Here is a 12,983-nt window from a genome sequence, read left to right as displayed (position 1 = left end):
CAAACTCTTGGTTTCAAGTGACCCACTCGCCTTGGCCTTCCAAAGTGCCGGGACTACAGCTACAGGCGTGAGCCATGTGGCCTTAAAACTGTGTTTAGAAGCCATGTGTGACAGCTTGCTACTTGGGAGGCTGAGGGGCTGGAATCACTTGAGTCCAGGGGTTTGAGGCTGCAGTGAGCTGTGACTGCACCACTGCACTCCAGCTTGGGTGACAGGGTGGGACCACAACTGAAGGGGAAAAAAAAAAGAAAAAAAAACTAAAAAGTTAAATTGAAGAAAATCAGAAACACAATAAACACTGAAACCTAAGATTGCAAAACACCAAATCTATATTTACACTTCCACATATCATAACTTTAAGCTGAAATATATCATAAATAAAACAAGTAATGTCTACTGTTTGACAACTTATCAACAATTAAAATAAATCAAACTGGAATGAAATAAATACATAAACAAAAATCCCACAAATTGTACCTCTATTATATGTACTGTTGTCTCAAAGAAAAAAAACACATATAAAACCAGTAGTATACCAATAGTTAATACTGATGGACACAAAAACATATTTTGAAGTACAAAGGGCTGTAGGAAAATAATTGGTATTTTTATACATTCAAAAATGTGGTTAAAAAGACAAATTTGAAAGCCCAAAAAATTCCAGCATGACACAAACTGACTTGTTTTCAAATAGATTTGGTGATTTTTTTTTTTTAAATGCAGGTTTAAATTCCAGCCCTCTATTATCACAAACCCCCTTTTAAGATTTACGTTTCTAGTCACAGCAAGCTCTCTGTAACACTCATTGGATTAGGCAGAGATTGAGTCAATCATCTTGCAAATGTGTTAATCTTCAAAAATAGGCTATAAAAGTGCAAAACTATGAAAACAAAATCTAGATTATGTACATATGGCTCAGCTTGTGAACAGGAAAAAAGGTCAATAGTGTACACTTTCCTGATACAAAGCACTTCATTGCAATGCCAGCAGACTGATCTCAAATTAGTTCTCTGTTGTAACACAGGAGCTAAGATTCCTATCAAGGACACCTTACGTTGCATAATTAAAAAAAAAAAAAGATTCTTCTAGAACTTTACCCTTGCTCTATGGAGAAGAGGAAGGCCAGAAAAATGAACAGTGCAAACTTATTTTTGAAACAGTTTCTTAACAAGTCTTTTGTGGTCACTAAGCCCATGTACTAATAAACTCAGCCATGGCCAGCACATTAAAGAACAAAAATTTAAAATATCTAGGAAGCCAGCTGGTGGCCATCTTCTCTAAAACCCAAATTGCATGTGCACTGAGAAAAATGTTACTGCTCCCAAGCAACCCAAAATGGGAAGGTAAACTGAGGTCCAGAAACAGATTTTCTCTTTCTCGACTCCCAGGAGGCTCAGCCAGCAGTTCCTTCTTCAGAATCAATGTGTCTATAACCAACTCTAGTGTGTCTGTCCACAGCTCACCCAAATGCCAGACACACTAAAACTACCACATACAAACCTAAAACGTTCCCCAAAAACTTTCTCTTAAAACTGTTTCCAAAATCTGCAATCCACATGTATAATTTAGCATTTATGTTTTTATATGCTAATTTAGGCAAATACCCCCAAACACTCAACTTTCAAAAAAAAAAAAAAAAGATTTGATAGAAACAAATTTAAGTAACTGCACATACAGTTTCTTATGTTTACACGATGTGTGGCTCTCCTCTACAGAGAAAACGCTTCTCTGTAGACACACTCACTTAAAAATCATGTAAGCCATCCCAACCCCCTCAGTCAAGGATCTGGAGGTTCCAGGACAATCTGGAGAGGCAAGGAAGAAGGTGCCTTCCCCAGCTACATGCTGAAACTTGCAATAAAATGCTGCCAAATTCAGAATGGCTGACCTCCTTATCTGCAGCACATATTCATAGAGGGTCAATACTTCCATTAACAATTTTAAGACAACAACAGATTTCAGAGGATTCAACATAATACAAAATCATGAGAGTTTAAAAAAAAAAAAAAAACATACATTTTAAATGAAAGAGCACAATAGCAGAAACTGCTCCAAGTGATGAGCTGTATTAGAGAAAAGGAATACACACAGTATTTGAACAAGCAGGTTTACAACTTAGATATTTACAGAATTTTACCTGAGGTGCAAGCATTATATACTTTTCCCCCATCCCCCCCCAACCCAAATCATTTTTCAGCAGCGCTCAAGTATGCAAAAATTCCACTTCTTATTTGGTCGATTCTAAAAAAAATATTATTCAGGGACAAAATAGAGCTATCCAGTCCCCATGTATGTAGGCTCCAACAGTTCCAAGTAGATTTTATTGCTATTTGGTACAAAAGTTAACAGAACAACTTTACAAAACTGTAGTGTTCCTTGCAGATTCCTTGTATGTGCTATGTACAGTACAATCACAGCTTATTTCAGTAGCTTTCACCATTCGCTTCTCAAAGGATGAACTACAATTCAATTTCATGGAGATTAAGCCCTGATGTGCACCAAGACCTAAGGAAAAAAACATTTTTAAAGTGATTAAGGTCAAAACTAAATATAGTTTAGAAAATTCTTTACTTAAGAAAGTATAATAAATACAACCAAACTGCCCTTCATTCAATGCCTAGCACAAAGTCAATGCTCAGTAAATTTCAGTGGCCATGGCTGTTTTTCCTATTACCATCACTAACATCCAAAGATCCTGAGGACTCTAATTTTAAAACATCTAAAAATCCAAATCAAACTTAAAAGCAATTTTGTTACGTTATGTTAGGCAACTTAATGGTTTATTTCCAATCAAGTAAAAACCAATCCTAATTTTTTCTTTTTTATTGACGGAATGTCGCTCTGTCACCCAGGCTGGAGTGCAGTGGTGCAGTCTGTAACCTGCTCACTGCAACCTCTGCCTCCCGGGTTCAAGTGATCTCCTGTCTCAGCCTCCTGAGTAGCTGGGACTACAGGCACTGGCCACCACGCCCAGCGCAAATGCTTGACCTCAGGAGATCCGCTCGCCTTGACCTTCCAAGGGGCTGATCTAGTGTTTTTAACTGAAACATATGCTCACCTTTTATCCCCCAAATTAGTGAATCAAGTTTTTTTGTCATTTGGACGGTAATGTGCGTTCCCAATAAAATTCTCATAGTTTCTCTTTTGTACCATGTTGTTAGATAAGTGTTGATATGACACAGGCCTTTTTCCTGATTGGGAAAAAAAAGAAAACGTATTAGAATTAAAATGGTCCAACAACTAGGTAAGAGGTGTTACAGGTTGTGAGAGGTCGATTTAAGACTCCTGACACTGATAATGTAACCACAACACACAGTCACACAGTTGCCCGCACTGTTTGTTTGCACAGTTACAACTGAATTGTTTTTATGACAACATGTTAGCCCAGAATTTTGTTGATGTCACTCAAACTAAAGTTGCCTGGGCTGTCACTAGAAAGAATTAAAAAGCCAGAAAAAATACTGGCATCCAAAATACTTTAAAACCTATATGAAATCATGAAACAAACTATGTAAAAGTATTGCCCTTTAAAGTATTTTTTTTTTTTTTTTTTCCCCTTAAATCACTTAAAGGAGGATTTGCCAGCTTGGGCAACATGGTGAGACCTAATCTCTATTAAAAATAAAAAATTAGCGAGACATGGTGGCATGCACCTTCGGTCCCAGCTACTCGGGAGGCTGAGGCAGAAGGATTGTTTGAGCCCAGGAGGTTGAGGCCGCAGTGAGCCATGATTGCACCACTGCACTCCAGCCTGGGCAACAGTGTGACCCTGTCTCAAAGAGGGGGAAAAAGAAGAGAATCTGACTTGCACCACACAGAGCCTTTTCCCCCTTTAAGTAAAGACAAAGTTTTGATTCATGTCCATTTTAAGCACCATGGGTGGAAAAAACGAACACTTTTAATCAAAAGGCAGTAAAAATTACTATTTCATCACAATTTTTATAAAAGCCACTGGAGTGTGTGAAAGCAATTGTTTTTTAATTTGCTATCTCTATTGAACCAATCAGCATCAAGCCATTCTTGATAGAGTGCTGTCACCACACAGAATCCTCACTTTGAAGCTAACACAAACTGAAATGTGTAAAGCTGATTTTGTCTCTTTGGGGAGCACACACCAGCAAGCTTCTATCTGATAAAGGAAGGCACTGTGGTTTCATCAAGTTTGCCAAGGGGAAGATGGCCCTGGGACACTGAGTTACTTTTTTACGCATATAGGTATGTGCCAGACACCTATACAAGGGACGCCATCAGGATACATTTCCATGGGGAGAATCCCACAGTCATCTATGAGATCAACAATTTACGTACGGGGGAAATAAGGTCATTTTTTAAATTAATACAGTTGTCCCTCAGTATCCGAATGACACTGGCTCCAGGACCGCCCCCCACTCCCCAACAGACACCAGAATCCATGGACACTCAGGCCCCTAATATAAAATAGTGTAGTATTTGCAGTATTCACAGTATTTGCAGCACCATTAATTTGTAGTAATCGTAGTGTAAACCATGCACAGCCTCCCTTATACCTTTTTTTTTTTTTTTAGACAGAGGTCTGTCTCACTCTTGCACCCAGGCTGGAGTTCACTCTCGTGATCTAGGTTCACTGCAACCTCTGCCTCCCCTTTTCAAGTGAATCCCAACACTTTGGGAGGCTGAGACATGAAGATCACCTGAGGTCAGGAGTTCGAGACCAGCCTGACCAACATGGCAAAACCTGTCTCTACTAAAAAAAACCATAAAAGTCGGGCATGGTGGTGAGCACCTGGAATCCCAAGTACCCCTGAGACAGGAGAATCGCTTGAACCCGGAGGCGGAAACTGCAGTGAGCAGAGATAGTGCCATTGCAGTCCAGCTGGGCGACAAAGCAAAACTCTGTCTCAGAAAAACAAGCTGTCTCAAAAAAAAAAAAAAAAAAAAAAAAAAAAAATCCTACATTATTATAATACCTAATATGAAGTAAATGCTACGTAAATAGGTGTCATACTGTATGATCTAGGCAATGATAAGGAAAAAAAGTCTGCAGATGTTCAGTACAGACACAACCATCCATTTTTCTCCCCCAAATATTTCAGTCCCGCAGTTGGTTGAATCCACTGAGGCAGAACCCAAGGATATGAAGGGCTGACAGCATTTAACAGCAAAACCGTTCACAAGACTGTTTAGCCGGCAGTTCTCATGTTTTCTGCTCCCGCTAGGTAAGGGTCTCGTGCGGTCCTTACTGGGCACCCCCCATACTGCCCTGTGTGGGCATGTGACAACACTCTATACATATAAGATATGGTTTCTGCTCTTAAGAAGTTTACAGGCCAGTAGCGGGTGGTAAGACAGGTAAGGAAGAACCCCCAGGATGGGTGCACTGGCTCATACCTACAATCCCAATAATTTGGGAGGCTGAGGCCAGCACATCACCTGAGGTTGGGAGTTCGAGACCAAACTGGCCAACAAGCTGATGCCCTGCTCTACTAAAAATACAAAAATTAGCCACGCATGGTGGCACACACGCCTATAATCCAAGCTACTCAGGAGGCTGAGGATAGAGAATCGCTTGAACTCAGGAGGAGGGGGTTACAGTGAGCCGAGATCGTGCCACCATACTCCAGCCTGGGCAACAAAAGCAAAACTCTGTTTCAAAAAATAAAGGAACCCCCCAAAACCCCAGGTGGGTTGGCACTGACTGCTGAGCACATGATGAATGTGCAAAGGAAGCCAAGGGCTGTGATGAAGTGAGGCAAGCTGAGGCCTCAGATGGCAGCATCTGGAATTTCAACAGCAAGACAAGACTGGACTAGCCCAGTGCTCTCACCCACTGTTTTCATGATGACTCCCACAACAGAAAAACATCATCAACAAGAATTACTCAAGAATAAGGCTGGGCATGGTGGGTCATGCCTGTAATCCTGGCACTCTAGGAGGCAGAAGCAGGAGGATCACTTGAGGCCAGGGGTTCCAGACCAGCCTGGGCAACAAGGCAAATCCCCGTCTCTATAAAAAATAAATTTAAGTTAGGCCAGGCACAGTGGCTCACGTCTGTAATCCCAGCACTTGGGAGGCAGAGGCGGGCAGATAACCTGGGGTCAGGAGTTTGAGACCAGCCAGACCAACATGGCGAAACCCTGTGTCTCTCTCTCCCTCACTCTCTCTCTCTCTCTCTCTCAACAGCAAGACCCTGTCTCTAAAAATAAAACAAATTTTAAAAAAATACTCCGGGTAAGAGTTAAACCCAGAGTTAGGCTTTGCAGGACCACAAACCACTGCCCTAAGAATGCTTCTCTCCGTGACCCCCAAGAACTTTTTGCCACCCACCCCCCCCCACCCTTGGGAGCGGTGCCATCTCCACTGAGAATGCATGGATTAGGTATTAGTCACTGTTGCTGGGGTGCAGTGGCTCACACCTGTAATCCCGTCAGGCAGAGGCAGGCAGATCACCTGAGGTCTGGAGTTTGAGACCAGCCTGGCCAATGTGGTGAAACCCTGTCTCTACTAAAAACACGAAACAATTAACCGAGCGTGGTGGCGCACGCCACGCTGGGACCAAGTAGTCCCAGCTACCCAGGAGGCGGAAGCACGAGAATTGAATGCAGGCGGCAGAGGTTGCAGTGAGCTGAGATTGCGCCACTGCACTCCAGCCTGGGCAACGGAGTGAGACTCTGTCTCCACAAAAAAAAAAAAAAAAAAAAAGATATTAGTCACTGTCAGCATCAGTGCCATTTCAACACGCCCCCCCTCACGCAATACCTTCTAACATTGAGCTGGAGGCTGGACTAGCAGGTCCGCAAGTGTAGAGCGGCCCGGAGCCACCGTAAGGCTTCTGAACAGTCAGCACATTTGTAGACTCGACCTCACTGGAGCTCAGGAACCTGGGTTTGGGGGGCAGCACCGCCGACGGGTACACGCAATCCTGCGGCAACAGCGACGTGATGCCTCTGACCAGGTGGTACTTGGGAAGGTCACAGCCTCTTCTGTAATTGGCTCCAGGCTGGTGGTCGACGTCAAGGGCAACCACGGTGGACTTCAGTCTTTTTGGAAGGGGCTCGCTGAAGTCAGCGGCAGTGTTGCTGGCACCCCGATTACAGAAATAGTCTCTCCCTGGAGGTGCCCACGGGCTGTCGTTCTTGGGAGGGTAGTCAATGGAACCATTGATGCTGCCGCCGCCAAGGGCGGGCTGAGAAGGAGCTACCGGGAGGGGTTTCAACTTGGTCTCGGGTCTTTTCGTCTTCTCCGGTGCAGGGGAAATACTGGTTTTAGGAAACAGCTCAGATTGCTGTTGTCTGGCAGCGGCTCCGGGGCCCCCAACATTCTGCTGTGGCCTGTGGGACTTCAGGTTACTTGGGGCTAAAGTGCTAGAGTCTGTCCCTGAAGTCGGAGGGGCCTTGCCGGGCCCAGGGGGGCTCTGCTTCCCCTTCGCAGATGGCAGGGATTTGGACTGCGCTGGGAAAGCAGACTTGGGCTTGGGTTTACAGAAACTAGACAGGGGAGGCACGTCTTTCCCCAGCAGCGCTGGCGGGCATCCGGTGCGCCGACTTCTGAGCAAGGACTTGTTCCGACAGTTTTTATGAACGTCAGGATTGTATTTATGTTCCAGTCTCTGGTGCATCATTAAAACTTCTGGATAAAATGTCTTGAAGGTACAAAATGGACAGGTGATACTTGGAATTAAACTTTTACTCAAAGAAATTGCCGGGCAATTGTGAAGTGCCCCCAGGGATAAGTTTAAAGGTTTTTCATGACAGTCCACACTTGGCCTGTGTCTGCCGTCAGCTGCGCCCTCCACTGGCTTCTCTTTGGGGCTAACGTCAAGGTTACGGGTGGCACTGCCATCCGGAGGAGGAATGACCTCCACCTGGCTTCTGCAGAGGTTATTTGCCTGAGGTTCAACCGCTGATCTCTTTCTTAGCAGGTCCAGGTAAGCAGGGGTGGGGTTTCTATTCACTTTATCAGCACTGTCATCAGCTGCATTTTTATGGAAATCCTGAGTATCTTTGTGTGCTGGTGAGAGGACAGCACTGCCCAGAAAAGCCGAAGGCGTCTCCTTCGGCTGCTTTGCAGGTGGACTGCCTGTAACATCTTTGGCACCATCGAAAAATCTTTTCAAATTTTTGGTTTGCGCACTGTCGGCAGTTAATAGTGCATCTTCAGGGTCCTGATTTTTACCATCGCTCTTGGCTTCGGCGGCAGCATCGGCTTGTTTTTCCTTGTGGTGTCTCTCCAAGTGATACCTCAGAGATGTCTTCTGGGCTGCCGCGTAGTCACAAAATTCACATTTGTATGGTTTTTCACCTAAAGCAAGAAACGGCACTATTATTATAGAAGTGTGCAAAAAGCATTAAAATAGACCGCGTATCTATTTATTCAGAAAACAGGGGCTTCTCTCTTCCTTTTGCCTTCTCTACCATCGCAGGATTTCTCATGGCATAAGTATTTGAAATTGTGAATACCTATCTTCAATAGAAAAATCAACGGCAACACTTCTAACTTACTTAATCTTCCTAGGGAAATAAGTATAATTCTACTTTCACAGCTAAGAAAATTAAAAGCACAAAAAGGTTAAAGAACTTGCCTAAGGGTGCACAGCTAGTAAGTGGAAGAGATGAAATTTCAAATGGACACAGCCTCTGACACCGTAACGTCATAGCTCCTTTCACAGTCTAAAGACTACTAAGTAGATTCTCATTTCATTCTAAATCATAAAGACTGCAGATGCAGCATGTAAAAATATTGTAGGTTTTAGGCCGGGCACAGTGGCTCACGCCTATAATCCCAGCACTTTGGAAGGCCAAGGTGGGCAGATCACAAGGTCAAGAGTTCAAGACCAGCCTAGCCGATATGGTGAAACCCCATCTCTAAAAAAAGAAAAAAAAATATTGTAGGTTTTAATGATATGAGAATCAGGATACATTTGTTTAGTCATAAACTAAACAAATGAACTTCAGCCAGGCACAGTGGTTCACACCTGTAATCCCAGCACTTTGGGAGGCCAAGGTGGGCAGATCACTTGAGGTCAGGAGTTTGAACCCAGACTGGCCAACATGGTGAAAGCCCATCTCTACTAAAAATACAGAAATTGGCAGGGTGTGGTGGCAGGCGCCTGTAATCCCAGCTACTGGGGAGGCTGAGGCAGGACTGCTTGAATTGGAAAGGTAGAGATTGCAGTGAGTCGAGATTGTACCACTGCACTCTAGCCTGGATGACAGAGCAAGACTCAAAAAACAAAACAGAGACCTTCAGCCTGGAAAGCCGTCAGCCCCTGAGGCTCTCAATAGGCTACTGGCTCTTAAAAAAAAAAAAAAAAAAAAAAGAAAAGGGAAGAAAGAAAGGAACTTCAAAACAAGAACAGGGCTCAAGTCATGTTCAACGTAACAATGGCACTACAAGAATAAAAATCAGGGCTGGGTGCTGTGGGAGGCTGAGTCAGGAAGATCACAAGGTCGGGAGATCGAGACCATCCTGGCTAGCACCGTAAAACCCCATCTCTACTAGAATTACAAAAAAATTAGCCACGTGTGGTGGCACATGCCTATAATCCCAGCTGCTCGGGAGGCTGAGGCAGAGGTTGCAGTGAGCCACACTGCACCACTACACTCCAGCCTGGGCAACAGAGGGAAATTGTTTCAATAAAATAACTGCTGCAATCAACATGCTACATATTTATTAAGCTATTCCAAGGATCTAGCAGAGTATCTGAACAACAACAACAACAAAATCAGGTAACAATTTTGTTGACTAGTACATGGTTAAAAAAATAAAAGTTCTTTACCTGTATGTGTTCTGAGATGAATATTGAGGTAATAATTTGAACGGAAAAACTTTCCACAATAACTACACTCTCTTGAAGATGTAAGATGCTTTATTTTTCCTCCATCATCATTTTTATCTTAAAGGAGAAACAAAAATAAGTATATAAGAAGGTAGCTGGAATACATAAATAAGGAATGCTGACTTCAATATTCTTGATATGAACATTTTTGGAAAGCATGAAAAGAATTTATATACTATGGGGTAGAACAAAAAGGCTAGACACACAGCAAACGCTGTTTTGAAGTTGTTTGAAGTTTTAAAGTGTTTAAATGTGATTTTTTTTTCTGGGTTAGCAGAGTACGCTTTGTTTGTCTTAATCATAAAAATATAATTTAATAGACTGAATTGACTGGGCAGCTTCCGGTTCTCTCAGTTACCTCTGACCAGGCAGGATCTGGTAAACTGAAGGCGGATGTACATACTGTCGGGAAAAACTTCCTTCTTCAGAATAGGTAATTTAGAAAAATGAGCCAATTACACACCGTCCATCCACTTCCCAACCACCAGGGGAAAAATAAGCTGTTTACGGTAAGATTCCACAAGTGACCACTAGAGGGCAGCAAGCACAACTTAATCTCCAACAGAAAAAAAAAGTTTGGCATTGGGCAAACACCTAGGAAAGTTTGTCAAAATTTAGCAAAGTTTTGGAGAGCAGGCTGTATTGTCCACAGACACTCATGTGGGCAAAATATATCTGACAAATCAAAATCTGTCCCCAAATGACACAGTGTTTGGCTTCAGTCTCTGTGGGACAATCAGGACAATGTGTCTCATGGGATCAGTAAGGTCCACTGGGGGCTCTAATCAAAGGAGGACTGTGTGTTTGACTTTTTAATCACACACACCGGCCCTCCAAAAGACAGAGGGGCTGCCATGAAAATGCCACCCCCCAAAAACATAAGTTTTAAATAAATGTCCCCTTTATTGATTAAATAGTAGACCATATGACTATCTACCTGTAAGACAGAGACAAGCTCTTGATCTAAAAAAATGTCTAAATAAAGACTTTTTTAAAAAATGTACTTGATCTCCTTAAATCTTTAAAAAGCCAGGTTGATGGTACAATATGATAAATCTAGACTACCAGACAATAAAAGTTAAGGAAAATCAATTCCCCAAAAACAGAATGCCCAGCTTTTTTTTCTTACAATCATACTCAAACTCGCTGGGTTTATAACTGAGTTTGTACGATGTTGCAATTTCCACCTTCCAACTATGTGTCAGGATTTATGATATGTTGCGTCATAGCCAAAAAGCTCTGAAATGCCTTTTCTTTAGAAGAAAGGACATGCCATTTCCATTTCCATTTCTGGTTCCTGCTCTCTCAAGCATCACCTCTGACTTTACAGTTACGTTTTTTATTAAAGGACTTTTTACAAATAAGCTGTTGAAATGATCCTTGGGAGGTGGAAGACAAGGGTCGATGAACCATTTTGCAAACCGGGAAATCATGGCAAAGAAAGGTTAAGCAACTCATAATTGGTCACAAAACAATGCAGTGGCAGAACCGGAACTCAGCGCCAAGCTCTGCATGCTCCCACCCACAGCCACGTATTCTGTCCCGCCTGATGATTTAGCCCTGTTTTCCACACCACCCGCCAGTAACCAGCCTTTTCATTTATTTCAGGGCACTGGGGCATCTCATGGTGCCCTCACCAGTACTGACATGAGTAGAAACCACTTGGCTAACTGGAGTCTGTGTTTAAAGCCTCTTTTCATGATGCCATTAAGACATGATAACATGTTTTCTAGATTGCTGAAAACTGAAGATTTGTATTTGTAGTATGGCTAAGTGCCAGTTTCCTGTGCCCCAGGAAACTCAAAAACATTCTAAAGATTTGATACACAAACTACAGTTCTCATGTCAATCACATGATCAGAAGAAAAGGAACTGGCACTGGCTGAAGAGTGGGTGAAGGAAGAGTCCAATCAACCGTGTGGGCAAATTCCTCGTGGGTCTCATACACAGTTCTCCAAAGGCTTCAAATACACAGTCAAGGTACACTGAGAGGAGGAAAAGGAGGTGTGTGTTTTAACGGAGGACCACTTCAATAAATACTTCCCTGGCTGGGCCTGGTGGTTCACGCCTGTAATCCCAGCACTTTGGGAGGCCGAGGCAGGTGGATCATGAGGTCAGGAGTTTGAGGCCAGCCTGACCAACGTGGTGAAACCCCGTCTCTACCAAAAATACAAAAATTAGCCAGGTCTTGTGTCAGGGGCCTGTAATCTCAGCTACTCAGGAGGCTGAGGCAAGAGAATCACTTGAACCTGGGAGGCAGAGGTTGCAGTGAGCTGAAACTGCACCATTGCACTCCAGCCTGGGCGAAAGAGCAAGAGTCGGTAGAAAAAGAAGAAAAAAGAAAAAGAAAAAAAGAGAGAGGGAGGAAGGAAGGAAAACATACATACATACATAAATGCTTCCCTAAGACCAATTCAGGTTCTGATCATTCATCTGTCAATTATGGCCGACCTGTCAAGGGTCTTTTTCAACTGCTTTAAGAAGCAGGATCCTCTATTCAAACAAAATATTAAACTCTGAGAAGAGCAGCTCTGGCTACAGTGAGGATGGGCGTAACGCCCACCTGGGCTCAGGAATATTATGTGAGCATGCCTTCAGTGATCACCTTCTGTTTCTATAAATGCCATTAGCACAGTGAAAACTGTGCTGAGCAAATGAGCTTTCTTGAAAGTGTCTTTGGTGTACTCACATTCCTTGTATTTTGTGACATCATTTGGGTTCCTAAGGTACCTATTAATGGACATTAGCTTGCCAGACAGAAAGGACAGGGTTCCGGACAGCACCAAATGGCTGCCCAAATAATATTCCTGCTCTAGTTGATCATCACTCACAGTACCTTTTATGACTACCAGATAATCACCACAGATAAGATCAGGAATGCCAGGAAAACTTAAGTGAAGGCTAGAATCTCTCAATGCTGAAACTACTGACATTTGAGACCAGGTAATTCTTTGATGATGGGGCTGCCATGTGCACTGTGGCACACTGAGCAGTGTCCCTGGCCTCTGCCCACTGGAGGCCAGCAGGCACCCACACGCACGTGCACGCACACACCCACACACACAGTATGACAATCAAAATGCCTTCAGACATTGCCACATACTGACTGGGAGCAAAATCGCCCCAGTTGAGAAGCACTGCTTTAGGGCTGGATGCACTGCACAGGTTA

The 12,983-nt window shown here is 43.3% G+C and overlaps 1 protein-coding gene across 4 annotated transcripts in view; it reads right to left on the bottom strand.

The window, feature by feature from the left end:
- Positions 1-311: 311 nt before the first annotated feature.
- Positions 312-12,983, bottom strand: part of ZNF217 (zinc finger protein 217) — a 29,659-nt gene continuing 16,987 nt past the window's right edge. For all 4 annotated transcript variants that reach the window (XM_032255968.1, XM_032255969.1, XM_032255967.1 and 1 more), the window contains exons 3-6: positions 9,755-9,871; positions 6,736-8,277; positions 3,059-3,191; positions 312-2,505 (exon numbers count right to left, since the gene is read on the bottom strand). In XM_032255968.1, the coding sequence (XP_032111859.1) occupies positions 3,082-3,191; positions 6,736-8,277; positions 9,755-9,871 (1,769 nt within the window). In that variant the 3' untranslated portion in view covers positions 312-2,505; positions 3,059-3,081. The remainder of the gene's footprint in view (positions 2,506-3,058; positions 3,192-6,735; positions 8,278-9,754; positions 9,872-12,983) is intronic.

Source organism: Sapajus apella, unplaced genomic scaffold (assembly GCF_009761245.1).
Source record: "Sapajus apella isolate SASKATOON/1434 unplaced genomic scaffold, GSC_monkey_1.0 scaffold92, whole genome shotgun sequence".
In the NCBI taxonomy this organism is placed as follows: Eukaryota; Metazoa; Chordata; class Mammalia; order Primates; family Cebidae; genus Sapajus; species Sapajus apella.
This window is presented reverse-complemented; position numbering and strand designations above follow the sequence as displayed.